Source organism: Exophiala bonariae (genome assembly GCF_035927105.1).
Source record: "Exophiala bonariae strain CCFEE 5792 chromosome Unknown scaffold_5, whole genome shotgun sequence".
Taxonomy (NCBI): Eukaryota; Fungi; Ascomycota; class Eurotiomycetes; order Chaetothyriales; family Herpotrichiellaceae; genus Exophiala; species Exophiala bonariae.
Genome location: NW_027042480.1, coordinates 804,846 through 827,990, shown reverse-complemented (window position 1 = coordinate 827,990; position 23,145 = coordinate 804,846). Strand labels below are relative to the sequence as shown.

The 23,145-nt window shown below is 49.6% G+C and overlaps 8 protein-coding genes across 8 annotated transcripts; 5 read left to right on the top strand and 3 right to left on the bottom strand.

Moving 5' to 3' along the window:
- Window positions 1-712: 712 nt before the first annotated feature.
- LTR84_011061 (uncharacterized protein) lies at window positions 713-4,240 on the bottom strand (the record flags this gene model as incomplete). The annotated part of the gene is made up of 3 exons (XM_064854594.1): window positions 713-1,267; window positions 1,316-4,020; window positions 4,075-4,240. The coding sequence occupies 3 exons, from the start codon at window positions 4,238-4,240 to the stop codon at window positions 713-715; spliced, it is 3,426 nt and encodes a 1,141-aa protein (XP_064709320.1).
- A 1,382-nt stretch (window positions 4,241-5,622) lies between these two features.
- Window positions 5,623-6,690, top strand: LTR84_011060 (uncharacterized protein; the record flags this gene model as incomplete). Its single annotated transcript, XM_064854593.1, has 1 exon — window positions 5,623-6,690. The coding sequence occupies one exon, from the start codon at window positions 5,623-5,625 to the stop codon at window positions 6,688-6,690; it is 1,068 nt and encodes a 355-aa protein (XP_064709319.1).
- A 1,400-nt stretch (window positions 6,691-8,090) lies between these two features.
- On the top strand, window positions 8,091-9,216 carry LTR84_011059 (uncharacterized protein; the record flags this gene model as incomplete). The annotated part of the gene is made up of 3 exons (XM_064854592.1): window positions 8,091-8,125; window positions 8,183-8,962; window positions 9,012-9,216. The coding sequence occupies 3 exons, from the start codon at window positions 8,091-8,093 to the stop codon at window positions 9,214-9,216; spliced, it is 1,020 nt and encodes a 339-aa protein (XP_064709318.1).
- Window positions 9,217-9,939: 723 nt separating this feature from the next.
- On the top strand, window positions 9,940-14,254 carry LTR84_011058 (uncharacterized protein; the record flags this gene model as incomplete). Its single annotated transcript, XM_064854591.1, has 6 exons — window positions 9,940-10,272; window positions 10,327-10,391; window positions 10,451-10,531; window positions 10,586-10,649; window positions 10,700-11,760; window positions 11,806-14,254. The coding sequence occupies 6 exons, from the start codon at window positions 9,940-9,942 to the stop codon at window positions 14,252-14,254; spliced, it is 4,053 nt and encodes a 1,350-aa protein (XP_064709317.1).
- A 396-nt stretch (window positions 14,255-14,650) lies between these two features.
- On the bottom strand, window positions 14,651-15,673 carry LTR84_011057 (uncharacterized protein; the record flags this gene model as incomplete). Its single annotated transcript, XM_064854590.1, has 1 exon — window positions 14,651-15,673. One exon carries the CDS (start codon window positions 15,671-15,673, stop codon window positions 14,651-14,653), a length of 1,023 nt encoding a protein of 340 aa, XP_064709316.1.
- Window positions 15,674-16,371: 698 nt separating this feature from the next.
- On the top strand, window positions 16,372-17,707 carry LTR84_011056 (uncharacterized protein; the record flags this gene model as incomplete). Its single annotated transcript, XM_064854589.1, has 5 exons — window positions 16,372-16,400; window positions 16,493-16,630; window positions 16,687-16,790; window positions 16,838-16,941; window positions 16,994-17,707. 5 exons carry the CDS (start codon window positions 16,372-16,374, stop codon window positions 17,705-17,707), a joined length of 1,089 nt encoding a protein of 362 aa, XP_064709315.1.
- Window positions 17,708-18,983: 1,276 nt separating this feature from the next.
- On the top strand, window positions 18,984-20,517 carry LTR84_011055 (uncharacterized protein; the record flags this gene model as incomplete). Its single annotated transcript, XM_064854588.1, has 2 exons — window positions 18,984-19,227; window positions 19,286-20,517. 2 exons carry the CDS (start codon window positions 18,984-18,986, stop codon window positions 20,515-20,517), a joined length of 1,476 nt encoding a protein of 491 aa, XP_064709314.1.
- Window positions 20,518-20,717: 200 nt separating this feature from the next.
- On the bottom strand, window positions 20,718-22,001 carry LTR84_011054 (uncharacterized protein; the record flags this gene model as incomplete). Its single annotated transcript, XM_064854587.1, has 1 exon — window positions 20,718-22,001. One exon carries the CDS (start codon window positions 21,999-22,001, stop codon window positions 20,718-20,720), a length of 1,284 nt encoding a protein of 427 aa, XP_064709313.1.
- Window positions 22,002-23,145: the final 1,144 nt, after the last annotated feature.

Genomic DNA, 23,145 nt, shown 5'->3' with positions numbered 1-23,145 from the left:
AACCCCAGCAGCTGGCTGGAGTTCTGCCTGATGTGCATATGTGCCCTAGTTAGTTTAGCAAGCTGCCCCGAGATGGGGATGCAGGGTATTTTCCCGCTTAACAATCTTCCGTTTGTGCAGAGAAACGATGCATAGTGCCACCTCCCACACGATGGTATCCTGCATAAAAAAAGTGCTTTTGAATTCATCCCGCCATCCGTTCGTGCTCACTAGCGAGATACTCTAATAAGGTTGAAATACAACCTGGCATCGCCCCTTTTCATTGTGAGCCTTGCTGGGTGGTGTCTTTCTAAATTGGGGTATATGGCACGCAGAGATCGTCATCATAACTTCATTTCAGCACGTATTTATGACACGTTTGTATGTATGTGTACAAGTGCTCCAAGCTCGACTACTGGGGATCGTTGCTCTCAAGTCTCCGTAAACCCACAGCCCGATCCCTCTCATATTGGGGAATACCCCGCTACCAGTGGGCTTATTCAAGAAAGCCATCAGACACCAGACGCTCAGGCCTCCAATCTTTCGAATGCTCTTTTTGACAACAGGACAAGACACCTTAGCCACGCCTGATCAGCAGTCCAAACGATGCAGCCTTCTTTTGAGAATACAAGGGTATGGCAAGCGGGCTCAATGCTATACGACGCCAGTAAACATGTTCCATCACTTTGGGACCATTCCACCAACGATGAGCTATTCGTTCCATCTCCAGTAACTATCGGATGAACATCCCCTCAGCTCGACCCCAGAAATTCCTGGCTTTGTTGACATGATCCAGCCCAAGCATTTCGTCACCGTCCTGAATCAGATCGACAATCACGTCATCATCCTCGAGATGTTTCGGTTTCGCGTACACCGCTCTGGGCACAAGCGCAAATTTGATCTGCTGCAGGAGCTTGCCTTTGATGCCAGTCCTCTTGCTTATTCTTTCCTTGGTATCATTAAGTCGTTCTCCCGGTTTGAGCATGAACTTGAATGGCACACCGTGAGGCTTGCTGGCTTCTTTGTCGAAGTGGTAACAATAGATGAATCTGTCGTCGTCAGAGGCTTTCAATTCTTCCTCTGGAATCTTCTCAGCGTATAGAGTGGTGAACTCATTAACTCCACCAACGTTGAAATCTTCTATCAGCTCCTTGTGAATCTTGCCGCCATGCACCTCGAGTATTCGAATACTACTCGCCGTCTGTTCGTCCATATTAAGCTTCTTGGCGATGCCGTTGACGAGATCTCCAATGATGCCGTTCTTTGCGACTAGAATTTCCAGTTGCTCCTAAGTACAATCAGTGCCTGCTTCCATTGGAAATTGCATCTTACTTACCTCTTTACTGATTCCTTCAGTAAGCCAGATGACCTTCATGATCTTCTTGGTCTCATAGTCTGCCAAGCTGGTTTCTAAAATCTCGTAGTATAGAGCATCATTGCGGTGTGTTGCATATCCGCCGTAAGATGAAAATTGTGATTGCAGGATTTGCTGCAGATTGTGATTCATACCACGCTTGATCCAGATCTTGATCTTGTTGTTGGTCGAACTGATTGTTGCGAAGCGGATATGAGTTGGATCGACATGAAGATGCTCGCTGACCTTCGTCGAGAGTTGTTCATATGTCATCTTTTTGCTGAGACTGAGGGTGAAGGCATCTCCTTCACTGCCAGGTTTGGGGAAAAAGCTCACTGATATTCGATTGAGTAAGTAATCGTAATATTGGCGTGCATCGCTGTACGTTATCGTCGAAGAGTCCAGGTCTGGTAAATTCTGTTGGAAGCAAATGATGTCGCCGTCCTGTATCTCGGACTGTTGAAATGTTTGCTTCGGCTTCATTGCTTCAATCATGGAGAATTTGATTTCTTCAAAGAGAAGGATCTGCGTTGTCGAATCCCAGCCCATGATCTTGTTGATTCGTGATGCAATCTCCTGGACTTTATCCAATTTCTTGACATAAACGTGGCCAACACCAGTCAAATTTTGTCCTTTGACATCAAAATACTTGAGGAAAACCAAGATTGGAAGATTTCCTCCAGCAGCCTCAGAAGGATCGGGAAATTGAGTCTTTCCATCTTCACTTTTGCTTGCCGTTTCTGCCCATAGGTAGAATGGTCGTCCTCGTGACCCATACTTGTTCAAAGCTTCTTCCATTGTGATATCGCCGTCTTTGATTGGCTGATCAGGACGATTTGTCTTATTTTGCCGGCCCACCATGACCCAAAGTCGAACTTGATCAGACTCCAGTCCTAGCTCTCCTGCAACTTGAGCAGCAAGCTCGTTGACTTTCATGGTGCGTAAGAGGCGATGAACCTGGGCCGAAGCTGGATCGGATTGTTCAAGTTCATAGCTGGTCAGGTCAAAGCCATGATGCTCTTGAAAAGTCTTTTCTGTGATGATGCCCACATTCATATATAAATGAGCTTCCTCACGTTCCTTCTTCTTCCTTGCCAGCTCAGCTTGTTCTTCTGCAATTCGGGTTTCAATATGAGATGGCATAGTTTGTTCATTGAGCCCAACCAGGACTTGATCGAGTCTACTCTTGCGGATATACACCAGCATGTATGCGTTCATGGACCGCTTGGTCGAATAGCCTCTCATGTATGGCTGACGTTGTCCTGGCCCTCCATTTGCGACGTTGGCATACTCGCCGCCGAAATTCTCTTCAAGCACCTCTTTCATGGTAGATCGGGTAACTCGGTCATCATCAAATTTATAGAAGAAGCCGTCTTTTGCTGGCTTGAGGAACGCATAATAGTGGCCAGCATTGAAGTCGCCGCTATGAACCAGCACACCATGCAATTGGTATAGCCATGGCTCGGAGGTAGCGCTTTTTGCATCATCAGATAGGTAGAGAGACGCGTCAAACTCCTCAGGAAACTCATGTCTATCATTGACCTTCATCATAGCGTCTCGATTGATATCGTACTCGAATCTCTTCAGCTGTAGATGCAAGACGGGAGGAAAACTCTCAAATATGACACCCTTCTTGGCATCTTGGAGCTTGTAGGGTTCACCAGCGTCGTACTTGTTCTCTCCCTCGAGGGTTTCAACCTGGATGTAGTCCATGAAACTCTCGTGCAGATTTTTGTTGCCTCGGACGTTAAGTTGGATATCCCAAAACTCCTCGATCCTGGAGGACTCGAAGTTCACATTAATGCATGAGATATAGGTTTTGGTCTTACCCACGAACAATTCTGGCAATGTTCTTTCAGCAGGAGTGTCTTTCATTTTCTTTTCCAATACTTCCATCAGAATCCGGGATAGCTCTTGGACATCTTGTTGTTCAAAGATCTGCCGGGTATCCCAGCCGAAGGAAGCTGTGAGTTCATTGGTCGAGACAGCCAATTTGTCCTTTTGCAATTTGTAGAACAGGCGTTGAAGCGTCCAGGCACTGTTCCCACGGTTGGCATCGTCCTCGGTGGGTATTTGATAAACGGCTTTTCGGAAGGCATTTGTGAAATATAGAGACTGGAGTAAAGAGTTGAGATAGCACGTTGCACCTTGATTCTTTAGGCCGACCATGCCGGTCTCTTTCTTGGAGTCATATCCTTCAAAGTTATGCCATAGCACGCCCGTAGGATCTTTGATGATTCGGATGTATGCTGTCAGCTTTGCTTCATCGTTCTCGACCAGATGTCTTGAGCCATCCTCCCAAGGCTGATGGAAGGCCTTTCTTAGTTCGACGAATCTTGTGAAGCCCCAGTCCCCTTCCTTTGCATTGAAGCGATGTGTTGCGGTGTGCGAGCGGAATAGGGTTGGGTCATTGGGGTTCCACAGAACCAAGGCAAATTGGACGCAAGCATACCAGTCGGGAGGAGGGTCGGTTTCAAAGCCATGTTCAAGATAGGCCGAGGCACAGTCGACTTGGTTGCCGTAGGGGAAGAAAAGAACACGCCACGGGTGACCACCACATTCAAAGACAGGGCCATGTTCCCTCCTAGGCATGTTCCGCCACTTTTCAATGTGCCAGGTGTGGTAGGCTTCGGCTTCAGTTTCGGTGTCAGGGAGATCGACCAGGACATGACGTTTCATGGCCTCGACTGCGGAGGATTAGTGGGAAGGTCGACGGTGGGTGGAAGGGGAGGATAACTTACAATCATCAGCCCGAGGAAGGTTTTCGGAGGGGCCTTCTGAAGCATCATCGGGAGAGATGTTGACAACTTCATTGTCGTGATTGGTATATTGGTCATAATTGTCAACCAGCATGTCAGGGCCAGCCAACTTCATGGATTGAAACGAGGAGACAACGTCAGCAACCATGATCGATCTCAATGAGCAACTCGAAGGGTGATGGTAGTGGAATGGAAGGAGGGAGAAATCAAGCATACATTTTCCATGCTGGGCCACTGCAGTCAAGTGTGTTGGACTTGACGAGGAAGGCAGGGCAGCTCCTTCCACGAAGTTCCGCAGAGAAATATGTGACTGAGGGTGGGAAGCCGCGGGTGCGAGAGGCCACACCCACTGCACAGGCAGGCTTATTTCGCAGGGAAGGCGGCCAAGACGACTTGGAGGGGAGGGGCGATGGTGAGAAATAATAATAAGGACCGAAGAGTCGAAGGTCTCGCAGTGAAGGGAAGGACGTATCTGCGAGACTCAGTGCGCGCGACGAGGATGGGGATACAGACACGAAAAATAGTGGTAAGGTATGTTCGTTCGGTCGTTTGGTAGTGGTGGCTGTTTGGAGCGGTAGTGAACCAAAGCAAGTTACTCGTGGATCATAGATCGCAGGCCAGTCAGTCTCATCACATCAATCGTCGATTGGTAGGTAGGGTAGGGTGGCGGCGTCAGGCCTGGAGTGAGGTGTGTAGTTAGAGCGGCGCAGGCTTTAAGACTTCGGGGCTGTGTGTCTGGCTGCGGGTGCCCTTTGCGGGCAAGGAAATAGTGTTAGGGGACTTGCCACTAACTACGAGTCCCATGAGGGACCACTTAGGCGGTCCAGACAGAGTTCACACGCTAGGCCCAGAAACCATAATGACGATTGGGAGCGGGAGCCAGCTTTGCTGGGTTCAAGTTGAAGTATCTGACGGTCGTGAGTGCCACTATGACGAACTTGAAGTTCAAGCCGCCCTAGTGATACTAGTAGGCTACTAGCTCGGGATGGCCACTATTGAACATCTCGACTCCAACTGCTGTGTGACTCCTCATCTCCCCTCCAATGACTCTCTGTACAACCATCACACGAGCCAACGCCAGCGACCAACGAGCGCAGAAACCATGACCACATCTTGTTCAAAGCCTCCTCCATGATTCTGTTGGCCCCCTCCGTGCGGTGATATCAAATGCTCCAAGTCGCCTGCATTTCCAGGCGGCGCGGCTTGAATTACATCAACAATGCCTTTCCCACAGTTCTATTGAGCCGACATGCCTCTTCTACGGCTGTAAGAAATCCACCAGCATGGCGACCAGCTTCAGCATTGGACGAGTAAGTCTGATCGCACCGCGCTGACCCTGACCTCTCTTTCTAACAAACACGTCCAGCTGGGTCGATCGCCCTAATCGACCCATCAGCTTGAGGCAGCTGTTCTTCTTCGGCCGCACCCTGACTGAAAGTCGTCTTCTCAGTTCTGCCAACTATGTTCGGATGGAACTGCCTACAAGGTTGACCCCCTACACATTAACCTCTAGATACACATATCTAAACAATGGCCAGACTTGCCCACCGGCTCCGAGAAATACAACGCCTACCCTATGTTGTGGTCACGAACCCACATCTTTCCATGGTCTATGAGTTATACTACAAATCCTTCGAGAGCTTTCGGCGCTTTCCGGTCATCAGAACTGTCGAGGAAAATGATGCTTTTTGCAAGGTAATCAGCGAGAATTTGCAAGAACATTTGTCTGTTATACCCAATCTCGTTGTCGGAGTTCTCGAATGTCAGGAATTGGTTTCGCCCGACACCATGGACAATTTCGTTCAAGCCATGTTACGAGCTCGAATTTCGCGAAGAGTCATTGCTGAACAGCATCTGGCACTCACCGAGACATACAATTCGCCATGGCATGTGGCGCAACCTAGTTCAGAGAATGAGTTTGTTGGCGAGGTACTCCTTCGTTGCAATGCCAAAGAAGTCATAGAACGGTGTGGTAGTCTCTCCCGAGAGATGTGCAGGTCCTCGGCATCTTCCGAGATGGCCATTCCGGAAATCAAAATACAAGGTCATACGAATGCCACTTTCCCTTACGTGCTGAGCCATCTGGAATACATTATAGGGGAACTGTTACGAAATTCGGTACAAGCAGTCATGCAACGGTTTCGTACCACGAAGAAACCTCCGCCTCCGATCGAGGTGTTGATTTGCGAGGCACCTCAAAATGTGGTCATTCGCATTTCCGACCAGGGCGGTGGGATCCCTCGTGATATCATTCCATTTCTCTGGTCCTTCAACAAGGGGCCACGAAGTGCATCTCGATTGGAGAACTTTAGAGATGTACCAACCCTTGCAGGAACCATGCAAGAAGTACGACTGTCAGGCAATCTTGGGACCAAAGGCAAAATCCGGGATTCCTCCCTCAGCACACTCGCATCGCGACCACCGGATTTCAGGCTGGGGATGGGCTTGCCAATGAGTCGAGTTTATGCAGAATACTGGGCAGGCGGCCTTGAACTGCACAGTTTAGAAGGGTACGGCGTGGACGCGTTTTTGCAAATTTCCAAACTGGGCAATCAGAATGAGCAGTTGACTTCACGTGCAAGTATGGACGCGGTATGAGAATCGCTCGAAGGTAATCCTTTGGATAATGAGCATGTCCAGACTCGGTTGCGTCAATCTCAAAAAGAAGTCAACGTTGACGACATATTGAGAAACGCGGAGACTAGGAAAATAGTAATAGAACTGCAATCGGCGCACACGACCATCCAGTAGGCAGTAGGAACGCTATACAAATTCTATGATCAGTGTCAACCCCAAATGTTATGATTCGAGAAGGAAGTACGAATGTGACTGTTCAGACAGTGCCTTTGACCTCATGCCCTGCCAGCGCCGATGTGGAATCGTTGGAGTGCGGCTGGGTTTTCGGCTTACCAGAGGTGATAATTTCATCAAGCAGCTATCGGGGAAGACACGGAAAGCAGTTACACACATTCTAGGAATCAGTTGATAAGAGATACAAAGGCTGTAAAGATTGTTCCGTCAATCAGGTCATCACCGCATCATGGCAGCCACAGGGGCCCTCGTGATGATGGTTTTAGATGCGGATTTGCTGCAATGCAGGTATTCTCGACACACACATCGGAGTCACCAGCTTCATGGCGACGATGGTCATAGCTGACGATGATTTGAGTTGGTGGTCTGAAGATTTGAAGAGGAAAAAAAGAATTGAGAAATCGAATAAAAGTCGACTTGAGGTTGAGAGCAAAAATCGGGCTGGACCTGAAATGGATTAGCCAACATTGGCACCGTTCACAAAGAAGATGGCGCAAACCCTTCGCGGATGGCCACCCTGCAGATTGCATTAAGCGTCGTGTTTAGCCTTGTCTGTCCCTAAAGAGCCTTCTCTACTAGCCTGGAAGGGGCCTAAGCGCGTTCAAAGAAACTGGGGCACACTTACCGCAGGCTTTGGCGTTCGATTGGTGGCACCAACCGTCGACTTGGGGGGACGATTTCGGTGCGAGGGTGCACCTGCAAGGGCAGAGAAGGACTTGAAGGCGAGAGGCACCTCAAGTCAAGGCTCAGACTTCACCGCGACCTCCACTTATCAACTCGAACTTCATTCGCAACACTCCTGCACTTCTCTAACCGACTTGCTCCTCCCATATTTCCACCACTACAATCCTCAAACATTATTGTGTACATCAACTTCAACTCCCATTCACCACTGTCTTCACACCTTCGCTTCATCCTCCATTCGACGCATGTAACAACATCATCTGGGATTTCTTTCGCATTTCTATTCACCATTTACACATTCCCAAAACACTGCCCATTCGACTCGACCCCATCTTCCCACTACACTACCCTGTCTAGTCACCTACCAAGTAGCCCGTCCTTGCCCTCAAGTCGTGCACCGCTTCTATCGAAGACCTGGCAATTGTTCGATTGGGTGTCGGTCTGCTACTCCACTCGGCTTGAATCTTCTGGCCGTCCGACGGTAGTCCTTCTACTTTTCCCTCATGGAAAACGCAAATTTATGGACGAGGCGCTCAAAGTGAGTTTCTTTCCTGCTTTCGGCTTGGATCTTGACCACTCACTAATATGTACGAAGCACCGGAAAGCTCTCGCTGTCCATGAAAGACCAGGACACCAAGGACGGCAACAAAACAGATTCACCCCGATCCTTCAATAGTAGACGGTTCGGTGATTCCTCCTCACACGGCAAGAACAATCCCTTCAACGCACTATCCCCTTCGGCCACCAAGTCACCCTCGGTCGGCGCATCCTCTGCCTTTGGCCTAGGAAGTGGTGCCTTCGCTTCATTTGGATCGGCCAAAACCCCAAAGACCCCAGGAACCGGCTCTGGCTTTGACTTTTCGTCCAAGGAGAAGAAAGAGAAGGAGGCGGACAATTCAGCAGAGACCCTCCCAGCGGAAATTGCGCGATCACCTGCAGCATCTAGTTCTCCCGCAGAACACGCCCTTCGCAACACCTGGAACCTCTTCTATCGCCCTCCGGCAAACAAGTTCTCCGACTATGAAAAATCCACCTTGAAGCTGGCTGCGATTGGCAGTGCTGAAGACTTTTGGAAGATATATTGCCATCTGAAGCGGCCGTCGTTATTACCCACAGTCTCCGATTACCACATTTTCAAGGACGGAATTCGCCCAGTTTGGGAAGACGAAGCGAACAAAAGAGGAGGCAAATGGATCGTGCGTCTAAAGAAAGGTGTAGCAGATCGTTATTGGGAAGACCTCTTGCTCGCAATCATTGGCGACCAGTTTATGGAAGCTGGTGAAGAGGTATGTGGTGCAGTGCTCAGTGTCCGAAGCGGGGAGGATGTGCTCAGTGTCTGGACGAGAAATGATGGGGGTCGCAATATCAAGATCAGGTAAGCATAGTGGAACCCTCTGATACCTTCTATACTGACTCGAGGGCAGAGAAACAATCAAGCGAATACTGGCATTTCCCCCGGACACAAACATCGTGTGGAAAAGCCACGATGATAGCATCGCCCAGCGATCGGCCTTGGACGAGGCTCGCCAGCAGAAGGTGAGCGGCCCACCTAGTCATGGGGGCACTGAAAGGCGGCGCCTCACATTGCACGATGATGCCGAAAAGACCAAGAAACCTACTACTTCCTAGGAGCTTTGGAATGGATTCAAAGGCCAGGCCATCAGAAGGCCCTGTATTATGTACTGGAAAGTTCTACACAGCAAGACGAGAGGAGCTGGGCGAGCTGGCAACCCCTCGTGGAGAGTCAATGTGTCCTCGGAGATGTAACTGGATGTGAAAGTCAGAGTAACCCCGGAACATATCATTACTGTGTGGTGCCCGCCGACTTAGGTCACTTGTAGTTTTCCTGGATAAATGCCCGAAATGCAGATAATGGTCTGCGGCATCTGATCAACAGCGTGGCTACTTTTTTGGGTCAATGTGTTTCTATGCCATGTCACCAACGGTTTGATCTCCGTTTGGACTGACCAATGCAAACAGTACTCGTACAATTCAGAATGTCGAAACACAGATGATATTTATGACAACCGACAACGATGCTGACATAACCCACACGCGCCCATAACCGGCCAGGCATCTATTAGCGGGATGCTCTCGCTTGAGGCTCTGTCCATTAGGCTACGAGTAAGTTTACGCCTAGAACCATGCCCCGGGCCCGGAGGCTTTGTCCGTACCTTGCATTCACGTGACTGTCTGCATCATTCCGCAATTTGAAGCCAACTTGAACTCTGGTGGTCGCTTGAGATTCAAAGTGATTCCCCACCAACGACATGTCTCGATATGGTCGGTAGACTCCCGCCCACAACGTGAATTTACTCGCCTACACGTGGGACATGCACAATCAAGAAGTCAATGCCCCTCAAATGGACAGACGCAGTTCTAGATGGCCTACAGAGTGTGGTTTCCGCCTTCAACCCAGCCAACCTCATATCCGATCCTGAACACAAATCCGAACCGGGCGCGCAACCTGGCAGTGTACCAGACAACCACAACCACATTCGCATTCCCAGCCAGAGGATCCACGACCGCGCACCTCCTGTTGTCGCCTCTCATGCATCCATTACCCGGTCATTCAATTCTCGGGTCCAGATGCCCCGCAGTCGTTCCAGTCCCAGACAACGCAAGCCCAGCAACGTCAAAGGCTTCCTGAGCCTACATGACAATGCTGAATGTGATCCAATCGTAGTGAGTCATCTCAGCATTGTGTGTTGATCAAACAACACATCTAACACATCTCAGTTAAATAGTGATGAAGAAGACAATCATCCCCATCCTCCTCCCTCCAGGAAACCCTCCACCCAAACGTATGCCCATATCTCCCCTGCATCCTTCACAGGACCATGGCTGAATTCTTCACTTTCAGTTTTGACTACTCACGCTCACACCCGCATACGGTCTTGACCAGAGCACCGCGAGAAGAGTCCAAGTTGATGGCCACAGTGTCGTATGGCAAAACGACTTTACATCACTTGCGTCCGACTACTAAGAGACTTCACAGTACCCGTGAACCTGACGCGACAACCATCCCAGATCCCATGATGACGAGAAAATCATCTTTTGTGGTATGTCCTCGTGTGCGTTGGTGGAAAACTTTATCTGATAGTGAATCTAGACCGGTGGGCACCGGCCGATCAATACCTTAGACCAACCGACGACGAACAATTCGAGAGCAGAGTTTGAAAGTGTCATGAGGCAGGCCCCGCGCGAAGGACAACTTCAGTACTCCATAAGTAGTCCCAAGGTCAACCCTGGACCTCGCGCCAATGATCACGACATCCCGAACAAGAGACTGAAGGTGGCCCACCCTAGCAAGCCCGGGGCATCCCCCGGGTCCGCCATAAGGGTGGATAATAATAGCCAAAGCAATATTGATGACTCTCCTGATGAACTACAACTGAGTCCACCATCAGATCCCAGGCCGAGGAAACCCGCATTGTCGCAGAAGCAGCACCCCGAAGCGGTCCGAAATGGCCTTGTGGTGGGGAACAAACAAGTCGTTTCCGTTGATCTATCGAGATTATCAAGACATACCTCCCCCTCGCCAGAACATGAAGACAGGTTTACCAAGAATTCTGCAAAGCGGAGAAAACAGGAGAAAGATCATTTACTCAGCAGCTCATCCCCTGTTCAGCCTCCCTTCAAGCGTGCCTCAAGGCAGATCATGTCTCCCTATTTTGGTCTATCAACGAAAGTACCAGAACCGCAACCTAAAATCAAGAACCAATCCGAGACGCGAATGGAAACACGTATCAAGGGTGTACAAATTGGCACTTCTTCGTCATCGGCCAGGCCACGACAGCAACTGCGAGGTTCAAAATTGACCAATGCCCTCCTTGCGGGTAATTTCATTACATTCCCCCTTTCAGAGGTGGTCTGTTCCAAACTTGACAATTCCAATGCATTTGTCATTCACTCTACGCCTGAGTCGAGAGAGTTTGACATCAGATTTCAGAACCCTTCCCTATCTGATGATTCGATATTGGCTCCATTTTCAATCACCAAGATAATCAAATTTTTCCACGATGACAACAGCAGCGTCATCATTCGGTACCCACAGACCGCTGACGGTAGTGAAGACCTCCATCTTAAATTTGAGTCTCGTGAAGGAGCAGCAGAGTTCCGAAGATTTGTGCAAAAAGCTAATTTACAGTTGAAGATGCTGCAAAAGGATGAGTAAGTCCAACTCGCACCCGACTAACTAGATGCTGACCATTTTAGGGAGTGGATGAATAAGGCACTCGAAATTGCGAAGAAACAATCGGCCGGCCGGTCTGTGCACTTGGAGAACCCAGGTCCAAAAGATGACCTTCCGATAACGAGCCAACTGCGTGCCTCCACAAATCAGAAAGCAGGGAGAAGTCACCGTATGGTTGATCTTCTCGATGCACCCACGAAAGAGGTTCGACCGCCAACTGTTATTTCTGGATCAGAGCGTGCTTCTGGCAGACCGCCAGCTGCCACAGCTGACGTCCAGCGAGCCCAGCAAGAACAGAGAGCACAAAGACGTACTACCCGGACCAAGGTGGAGGACCCCGAGCGTGACGGGTTGCAAAGACAGACGGGATACCGTCAGCATGGGCCAGATGTGGATGATTCTCGAGATTACGCTGATCCTGAACCTCAACTAGCCGCGACTGGTATATTAGGACCGCGATGGTCACGAGATCTCGTTTATCCAAAACCTGGAAAGCGGTCTGCGACCGTTCCTTTTGAAGATCTCGATCGTCTCGGTGAGGATGAGTTCTTAAATGATAACCTAATATCATTTTTCATGCAATATCTTGAGACTTTCATGGAACAGCACAACCCGGAGCTGCACAAAAGAACTCATTTCTTCAACACATACTTTTTCGAACGTTTGACGCAAAATGCAAAAGCAAGAAGTATCGACTTTGCTGCCGTTAGTCGCTGGACAAAAGCTATCAATATTTTCAACCGAGATTTCGTTGTGGTGCCTGTCAATGAAAATCTGCATTGGTATCTCGCGATTATTTGTAACCTGCCATATCTGAGCGATCCACCGAAAGAAGAGAATGGGATTCAGGTCGACACGACTTCAGAAATTGGAATTCAGCGCCAAGATGAAACTCACACAGACAAACCACAAATCATCTCAGATGTGATGACGGAGTGGGACGAGAGCAACATGGCACCTACAACAGAGACGCAAAACTCATTTGCTGAACTCAGTCTTAATGACAGTGAATTGAATCAGATTGAGAAGCCTCCATTCCAGAAGAAATCCCTCAACAAACGCAAGCAGCCACGCCGGTCGTTACCTAAATACGCACTTGACAAGCCAATCATTATTACGCTCGATTCACTTGGGATGCCACGCTCAGGAACATGCGCTATCCTCAAGAGTTACATTAAAGCCGAAGCCAAAGACAAGCAAAATCTTGACATTGAAGACGCTGCGATAAAAGGGATGACTGCTAAGGGCATTCCCACGCAGAGGAATTACAGTGACTGTGGTCTCTATCTCTGCATGTATCTGGAACAGTTCATTGCAGACCCTGATAATTTCGTCGCCAGGATACTTCAGAGGGAAGAAAGTACTCAACTGTGGCCAGACCACATTCGAAGTGAAGACCTGAGGACCCGGTTAAGGGATTTGATTCTTGAACTTCATAGGCGGCAAGAAGAAGAAACATCATCCTATGACATCCCAGATGTTGGTAGCATCATGCTCGGGGAACGGACCAAATCAGCTCTATCGGACACGGGTGATCTCCCCACAAGCAAGGAAGATGTGCAGCAAGCAGAACAAGGATTTGACGAGTTTAGACAGGTTCCCGAACACCCACACACATCACGTACTGTCGATTCCTTTCCAGATCAACGACAGGAAACTAGAGATCGAATGACGTCTCGACGCCTAACCAGACATAACGAGACGGTTGACAAGGCTGATGAGAACAGTTCTCAGCCACCCTCTTCACCACGATTTTCGCGGAGACAGCAGGCTACCAGGCAACGTGGTGAAGCTGACATTCCTTCCGCTAAAACCAAAAGTCCGGCTCCAGCTCGCAAGACAGAAGGCTTGACTTCGGCAAGATTTTTACACAACTCACCTGCTAGCCTTGTTGCCGACCTGAGGCAACAAGATGAGGAGCACGAAAATACAAAACGCCAACCTCGCAGCCAATTTAACGTAAACAGCGACAATGGGCATAAACGATCGGATAGCACATTTACAGAATACTTGTCTGGATTGGCAAGTTATGCGCCCTCGGCCAGGGATGAGGCCTTGGCAAGTTATGCAGCCTTAGCCCAGTTTGCTGCACCGGCATGCAGACGGAGCCCAAATAAGTCGAACAAACGCGAAGAGAATACTGCAGTGAAGGTCAAAGCGGATTCAGGCTCCCACTTCTCCCCGGTGAGCGATGGGTCTCTCTCGCATGGTCAAATTGATCGGAAAAGAAAACGAAATGCAGGTCGAACTGCCGTCGAGATCGGTCCAATCGTCGACGACAGGGAGATACCTGAGACGCAGCAACTAGAACCCAGTCAAAGTGAAGAATTTCCTAACACGAATTCGACAAGTGATGAGCTCACACCAAGACGAGGAAAAGTCACTCCAAGCCTTAAGCAAGCCCACCCACCGATTGAAGTTGAGGACTCGGAGGCCGAAGATGAAGATTTGGACGGGCAAATGCTTCTCTAATGAACAATGCCCCAGGCAATTTTTTGAGTGCGACCTATCTATTTAGACGTCAAGGATTCTTGACAGGACAGGCAAAGAGCATCAACTTGTATGTTAGCGGTGGCGTTGGGATGGGCATCGCAACCGCGGTACAGAGCGGTATTATCGTTAGATCCAGTTGAATCAATACTCATTCAGAGGTTTATATACTGATTTGCTGCTCCATTCATACTTTCCTTCCTTTGTCGTCGTAGACCTCCCGTTCGATTTTTGCCTATGGACCCGGACCCAGATCTCGTTGCACAATTAACACAATGTAGCCAGAGAACGTTACCAGTTGTGCCTTCCGGATCATGAGAGATGCAACCTGATCCTAGTGAAGCTGGTTTATTTGCTCATGTCAGCTTCTAAACTCCATTATGCCACACCATTTGCGCCTGGTGCAAGGTGTCCTCCAGCACCACTCTCGCGGTAGTCAACAGCGAAACTATGTACCGGATCATAATGCAACGCCCAATAAGCATCCCAAATCAACCTGGTGACCGGCCCCATCCGACACTCGTCACCATTCCCAACCGGCAAGCCATCCAGCGAAGTAACAGGCATGATACCACCGGCGGTCGTGCACATAAAGATCTCATCACAGGAATACGCCAGCTCCACGGGAACCGGTTGCAGACGGACTTCCAAGCCCAGGGACGCGGCGATCTCGAGGACGGTCCGGCGTGTCACGCCTTCCAGAACGCCACGGTCTGGCGTGTACAGCGTGCGATCCTTGATCAGCACGAGGTTATAGCCCGCACCCTCAGTGATGTGGGCGTCGCCGTCCGTGAGGATCGGATATGTTGAGTTGCGGTCCGCGGCCTCGAACACACCCCGGGTCAAGTCCCCCCACTGGAGGTTCTTGATCGTCGGATCCATCGAGCCTGGCGGCGTGCGGCGCACACTACGTGTGATGACGGCGTCGCCGCCCTTGCGTTGGTCTTCTGGCTCCATCACCCACACATACGGCTGGACAAACATGTACAGGTGGTTCTGGCTCGTGTCACCGAGACGGGCGGTACGTACGCTTGTGAAACCCCGCGTCACGATGATCTCGACGTATGCATCACGAATGCCGCTCTGAGCGACCATCTCGACCAGGATTCGGCGCACCTCGTCGCGCGGAAGTGGAAGGCGTAGACGTAATTTCGCGCAGCTGGCTTCCAGCCGCGACAGGTGGTCGTCCAGCCGGAAGTATCGCCCGTCCCATACGGCGGGCACGTCGTACGTCAGGTCGCTGTGCAGGAAGCCTTGGTCGAGCAGTGGGATGCGTGCTTCGCGCAGTGCCACTAGTGTTCCTTCGACCCATGCAATGCCCTGAGCGAAAGCATCGTTGCGCTCTTCTAATACTGCTTGGCGTTCGCGGTATGATGCGATGGTTTTCTCCATGCTTGCCATCCTGAGATCGGAGTGTGAACGTGAAATCTCGAGAGACTTACTAGACCAGACCAGGACGTAGGAGTTTGGGAGAGAAGTCAGCTTTTAAAGCAGTGGTTTCGACTTTCATGTTCTCTTCGTAGATATCGGCCGGCTGTCCTAGGATGTCCCGTTTTATGCTGCATATGCATGGCCAGCGCCATCTTTGCATCGCGTTTACCTCTTGTTGTGCATGAACATGAGATGCCTTGGATGGAACACAGGAAACTCACCCTCAGGGCGCTAGCGGACACCGCGCTAAAGCTTTCACCCTTTTCGATCCAATGCCAGGCACCTCCGAGATGGGCTTCATGCTCGGTCAAACTGTGCCGCTGGGGGAAGAATCCTCAATGGGAGACTGGGAGTATCTGTCCGTTATCACAGGTCATGATGTGTCTACCGAAAGGATTGGAATAGATCTTAATATCAGCGTGCACCCTGGATTTACATGTATCAAGAAGGTTAAGTTCCAAGGCCGGAGACTATCGCACATCATAGCGTGGCTTCTCGTTAGTCATGTTCGACGAGTACGGAGTTGTGCGAGACAGCCAACACGTGTTTGAAAAGATCCGTCGAATTATTGCAATGCATAAGTGCTGAAACTATTTCACCTTCACGATGAAGGCACACACTACCAACTTCTGATCTCGATCTATGTTGTCACGCCAATTGCAGCCGTTATGTCGCAAAAGAATATAGTCGTTGTTGGGTGAGTTGGATGATGGGTTCAAAGACCTTCAGGCCTGTTTCAAAATTAGATGGCTTCCCTCCGATCTGAGACTCTTGACTGACGAGGTGCAGGGCGGGCGTTTCTGGGTTGACAACAGCTCTGCTTCTGTCGCGAAACCCCGAGTACAAGGTTGTGGTCGCCGCCAAACACATGCCAGGCGATTATGACATCGAGTATGCTTCACCGTGGGCAGGAGCCAACTATATGCCGTAAGTCGAAAGGGTCGATCCAGAGAATTTCGACAATGGTCATTGACAACTTGGAGTGTCTCTGTTCGTGGAACACCGGCGGCAGAGTGGGACAGGAATACGTGGGCTCCACTAGAAAACCTCGCTCGAAATCGTCCGGAAGCTGGAGTCCATTTCCAAGGTATAATGCTGAGATCGCTTTTAGGGACATTGTTGACGACATCACAGAATGTGAAATTCACAATCGCACCAAGGACGTTGGCTCTGCAACAGCTGAGTGGTTTGCCGAGCTATTGTCACCAAACCCTTGGTTCAAGGACGTTGTTCCTAATGTGAGCGTTTTTTCAGTGGCTCCATTGTTTGGCTAACATCGTCCGCCAATAGTTCCGTTCTGTCCCCAAAGCTAGGCTTGGGGCGGGGATAGATTCGGCGACAAGTTTTACGTCTGTCTGTATCAACACGGCAATATACTTACCGTGGCTGGTCTCACAATGTCTCAAGAACGGCGTTGAATTCAAGCGTGCTGTGTTCAACCATATTTCGGAAGCTAACACGCCCAAGATTCACTCCTCGGGGAAGGTTGACTTGATAGTGAATTGTACCGGGCTGCTGGCATCAAGACTTGGTGGAGTTGAGGACAAGTCTGTCGTACCTGCTCGAGGACAAATTGTGCTTGTCCGGAACGAAGCTGGTAAGATGCTGGACATTTCGGGGACTGATGACGGCGACGATGAAGCCTGCTATGTCATGTCAAGAGCCGCTGGCGGTGGAACCATATTAGGTGGCTCGTATCAGAAGGGAAATTGGGAGTCTCAGGTTGATCCCAGTCTTGCAGTGCGGATCATGAAGAGGGCAGTAGAACTGTGTCCCGCCCTCACTGGCGGTAAAGGCATCGAGCACTTGGATATCATCAGACATGGAGTTGGATTGCGACCGGTGCGCGAAGGCGGTGCAAGAATCGAGAAACAGCGGATCAACAATGTATGGGTTGTTCACAATTATGGGCACGGAGGGGCAGGTTACCAATCTTCATATGGCTGCGCACAAGCCGCTATCCAACTCATCGATGAGGCGTTGAACCCAAGGGCAAGATTATAGGTGCAGATAAGTCGCTATTCTTAAACTAAGGGGAGAATAATTAGCTGCCGAAGTGCGAGACTTTACATCTGTGATGGGATGCTGAATTGGCTGGCTGGTTTGCAATATAACTAGAGACGACGGCCCCTCTGTGAGTAAAGGGTGTCAAATGAGGCCAACACCGTGGGATGCCTGAAACCATGATGTTCTGGCCTAAGAGAACTGACTGGTATGACCATTGAACTCATCGTAACCCACAACACAAATCAAACGCTCTTGCAAATCCAGACTCGCCCAACTAGAGACTAAAAGCATGTTGATAGAAGGCATGTACTAGATGGGTACATGCCAATGTGAAGCTCATATTCAGAACCAAGGAATTGGTTGTTCGATTCGTGTTCATCCCGCGCACTGCTATTCTTGAGCCACGTTGCGAATTTTGTGTCGACCATCCTTACTTACAAGGTTATGGACTCCGAATGTGGACATTGGGGTTCAGCCCTAACATCTAGCAAGAGAAGGTTTAGCCGGGATACGAGGATGTTCACTTGAATAGGGAAAGTGTTTCATGAGGATGGCTTGCTGACTGAAAACCTTCCCTCTCACAGTAGCGTCCCAGGAGCTGAAGGCCTCATCTGGATCTTTCTCCACCAGGAAATCTAGATCCATCAACAACCGATATCCGGAGAAAGGCTCAGTGCGTCTTCCTCCACCATTGGGTTTTCAGCCCCAATGAATTTGGGCTGCTCAACAAGCTTTTAATCCTAGTTGACAGGTATCCGTATTTCGATGGGGAGACCGACGACACCGCCTGATTTCCTCTTTGTGGCGGGCTGAGCAGCCGCACTCATCTTTCACTGGTCAACCCGAGGGGGAACCCAGAGTCCTGCCAGCCATTATAGGTTCTTTTCCTCTGCTTTTGCTCTCCCTTGAAGTGTTGCGTCCAATCGCTACACCGTTGAATGCTGGCGGAACCATGAGGCTCAATCAGCGGCCTCTGCGGCTTGAGGGTCTCGCTTTCCCCCTTGCACAGCCAGCCGTCCCTGGTGGTCCGTTACTATTCAGACCGCTGACGCCCAATCCGGGCGCATCGACCTGTGCGTCTCTTCCTGCCGTGTGTCAATCAGCTGCCAGAAGCGGCACAGAATTAGGTAACTCAAGGAATTTCGAAATGTCCCTTAACTGGGACTCTCGATCATCCTTGAAGTCTGAAGGTGATATAATATGCACATAATTCTGAGAGGCCCTAGCCACATTCAAGAAATTCTCGACCTAGGCGAAAGGCATATTGCTCAGCATGGTGAAGGAGTCTGCCCCTGTTCACGATACTACTAGTTTGCCACAGATCTCAGCCTCATCCGACCCCGCCCTGAAAATGAAAACAGAAACTGAGCCTAACAAGGCCGCACACGATACAACGATTGCCATAGACAATGATCATCTCTCGCTAGGCCAAGCGGACTCTCGATATGCGACAGACAGCAGCTGGGCTGCCTACCGGGTCTACATAGCCATTTTATTTTCAGAAGCTCTTCTGTTCGGTTTGTGCTCATCTTGGCTTACTGGTTGACACGATCACTAACCATTCATTCTACTCAGGTATATCACTATCATTTGGGGTTTTCCAAGACTACTACTCCAATCAAGTATCGCTCCCAAACCATCAACTTGCCTCCTGGATAGGCGTCCTCAGTTCCGGTATACCATACCTCGGAACCCCATTTATAACATACCTATGTGAAGCTATCTCGATCAAGCCACATTACTATATCATCCTTGGTTGGGCTCTAACTGTCATTGGGCTACTCAGTAGCGCCTTTTGCCATGACGTGAAACCTCTCATTGCAACACAAGGACTACTATATGGCATTGGAGTTCTTCTTGTTGAAATGCCATCCTTGATCATAATGAATACATGGTTTGTCAAACGAAGAGGACTTTTCTTTGGACTACTGTGCGGTGTACTTGACTTGTTTGGTGTTGCCCGGGGATTCCTCGCAAGTTCAATGCTGAACAAACATGGTCTGAGAATCACCCTTTTGACCATGGCCGCAATTGCTTTCGTTATTCCCGGCATTTGCCTATTCTTCATCCGCGAAAGGCCTGTGTACGGAACGGCCCAAACGACAACAGAGGACAGCCATGTCTCCGCTCCTAGTACCCAACAAGGTGTGGCAACGGAATTACCTCCTGCGAACCGATATTACCAACGACCGACGTTCTACCTCTTTCTCATAGCCAACCTCCTTCAAGCCTTGGCATTCTACCTACCATTCATCTACCTTCCTTCATATACCACCATCTTAGGATACTCAACTTCAAAAGGTGCTATGGTGCTTGCGGTCGCAAATATCGCCCAGATCGTCGGCGAGATATCGTTTGGCAGGCTTTCCGACAAATTCAGCGTCCACATGCTGGCTACGATCTCAGCCACTGTTGCATGTGGTTCCACTTTCATTCTTTGGAGCCTCGCAGACTCACTAGCATATGTGATAGCCTTTGCATTTGTCTTCGGAGCTTTCGCTAGTGGATTCATTGCGCTATGGCCCCGCATGGGGACGATGTTTGCCGAGCGAGATGCCAACATGATCTACAGTTTCCTATCATGTGGGCGAGGATTGGGAGTCATTGTCTCAGGGCCAATCAGCTCGTCTCTTTTGAAAGTCGGTAGAAGTCGTGGCAATGACTCTACTCCTGCACAGACATTTAAAGCTTTGATTGTGTTTGTCGGTTCATGCATGGCGGCAGGTGCATTTATCACTTGCATAGGATGGGTGTCTTCCATACACAAAAGTTTAAAAAAGTCCCGAGGCAAAGTTGAAGATGTATAAAGATGATCCATACCCTAGGTAGGGAGTACAACTTTATTTTCTCAGCATAACTGGACGATCTTTTCTTGTTCCCACAGGCCGACAAGCATGTATTGCCAATTTTAAGCTGCTCTGACTCCTCCCGTTCTCCATAGGATCGGATGGGCGGCGCCATTATCTCTCCACCGATCAACCACAAAGCTCGTGTCAAAGGGTGCATTTCAATTGAACTTGACATTTACCTTTGGCACAGGCGGAATCATTTTGAGCTTGGCTAGATCATCAAACACCTCAAGAATTGATTCCGATGAATCAACGAATCCATGCCATCCCAGCTTGCGAGCCTTGTCGGTACTGAAAACCAATGGAGCAGGGCGGCTTACACTACCGTCCAGGAAGCCAAACACACGATCGATATCCTTCAATTCTTTTTGCTGCAGATCATGAGTGTGGGCGATTTCCTTCCATGCCTTCTTCGTTTCATCGCGCTTGGCCCAGTCCACAAAAGTGAACTTCCTCCTTGATACTCCTTTCTCACCATATCCCCGTGGATTGAATCTAGTCTCTTTCTCGATCCACTTTGCATTCGAACTAGGCCCGCTCCAATCTATGCCATACCAGCCAGCAATACGCGGCCAGCAGCCTTCCCATGTGAAGGCACTATTGTCGCAGGCATTGAATTTCTGATTCCTTGCACCATCTGTCAGAACGGACCACTCCTCCAGGTATGCGTTCATCATACTTGAACTCATGCTTTGGTACATCTGCCACGAAGCGATATCTGCCGGAAATTCAAGTGGCACATTTCTATGCTTGGCAACGGCCGCATAGACTGCAAGCGGGAAGGCAGCATTCATTGCTGCATCTGGGACAGCGCCCAATATGGGACCTGGCATGCCAATCGTCCATTCTACGCCTTGCTCCTTCGCGTACTTCCACAAAGAATCTTCCTGTGGGTAGTAAAAATTTGGTTCGAGATTGACGCGTGGATCTGACTCTTCTTGTGGAAGCTTTGTCGGACCCAAATGGACGCCATAGTTTTTGGCACCGGTCTGCAGCATAAAGCATTTGGGTTTGATATTGGCCTTGACGAGTCCTCCTAAAAAGTTATCAAGCAACAGCGAGTTCACCCGACACATCTCTTCGGCGTCAGACCAGAGTCCAGCACCAGCTTTCGGCTCCACCTGGATGTAGGAGAAAAAGAAGACATGGTCGGCCGTCACATTCTTCTCTTTCAAGACTTGGGCGATCTCTTCAGGTTGCTTCAGGAAATCCAGGGCAATGTGCTCTGCATTCGGTGGCAGTCCTCCTGGCACAAGCGGCGGCCTTCGTGAAAGGCAGTATATTCTTGTCCAACGCTCAGGGGCTTGTGCAAGGACACGGAGCATGTAGTACCCAGATATCCCATTAGCACCCGTGATGATCGCTGTTAAACCTTTTACATTCTCTGGATAGACGGGTAGGGCATGATAAATTCCTCGAGACTGGATCTGCTGGATTGACATTTTTGATCGAAACCTAGAGTAGTTTCGAGGAAATCTGACCCAGACACCTCGAGCGATAATTCTAAGCAAATATGAAAGTAATTATTCTGCAGCATTCCAAGCTCATCATATAATCGCTCTACTTCCTCGGCTACTGCCTATCACGTCACTGGGTGATTGTCACCAACGCCCCTTATCACCCCGCAGTTCAGAGCCTCAGCCAGCCGAGGCGGCCTCCAAGTGCGGGGAGGATTGGTTGTTTCAGCCTTGCCAAGCAACTCCTAGTTGTGCAGGACGACTTGAAATAACTTCAACATCGCTAGCATTTGCATCAATCGAGTAATTGACCCAAGCGAGTGTCAGTTGGATGAGAACTATCTGGATCCACTAGTGGTATGTTTTACTTTGGTATGGTAATTGTGCTTGTGGAGTTTAGCCCATTGCCTGGCAACAGTGCCAAGAACCTGCGTATACGGCTGTAGTGGTTATGACCGTTATCACCGATGCATAAATTTCGGTATGATCGTTGTGTACTATATGGAAAGGACGGTGAGAGTCTCTTCGGGAGGTACATATAAAGCAGAAGTTATAGCTTTCCTAGCAAACTCAGCTCTCCTTCCGCTAATCCAACAGTGCAAGAGATTTCACAATGACTACAGCAGCAGCCCCTTTACCCAGGTCCCAGCTAGGACGACATCGTCTGCTGGCGCCAACAGCGGGTGTCCATGTCAGTCCATTATGCCTGGGTGCGATGAATTTCGGCACGGCATGGACGAAGATGATGGGTGAATGCAGCAAGGAAACTGCATTTGATATCCTCGACTACTTCTACAAGATGGGAGGTAATTTCATCGACACGTGAGTACTCATTGGTGTCCAGTGGGATGTCGGAACTCCGGGCGTATTTGACTGACCTTTTATCGTGAAAAGGGCTAACTCGTATCAATCTGAGCAGTCAGAAGAGTGGATTGGAGAATGGATGGCATCTCGAGGACCGTATCGGAGGGATGAGATGGTGATCGCAACCAAGTTTACCAGTGCCTACAAGGTCTATTCCGAACCTTCCCTTCAGCAGTCCAACTTCGCTACGAATAATTCTAAATCCCTTGCTTTGAGTGTCGAAGCATCACTCAAGAAGCTGCAAACCCATTACATCGATCTCTTA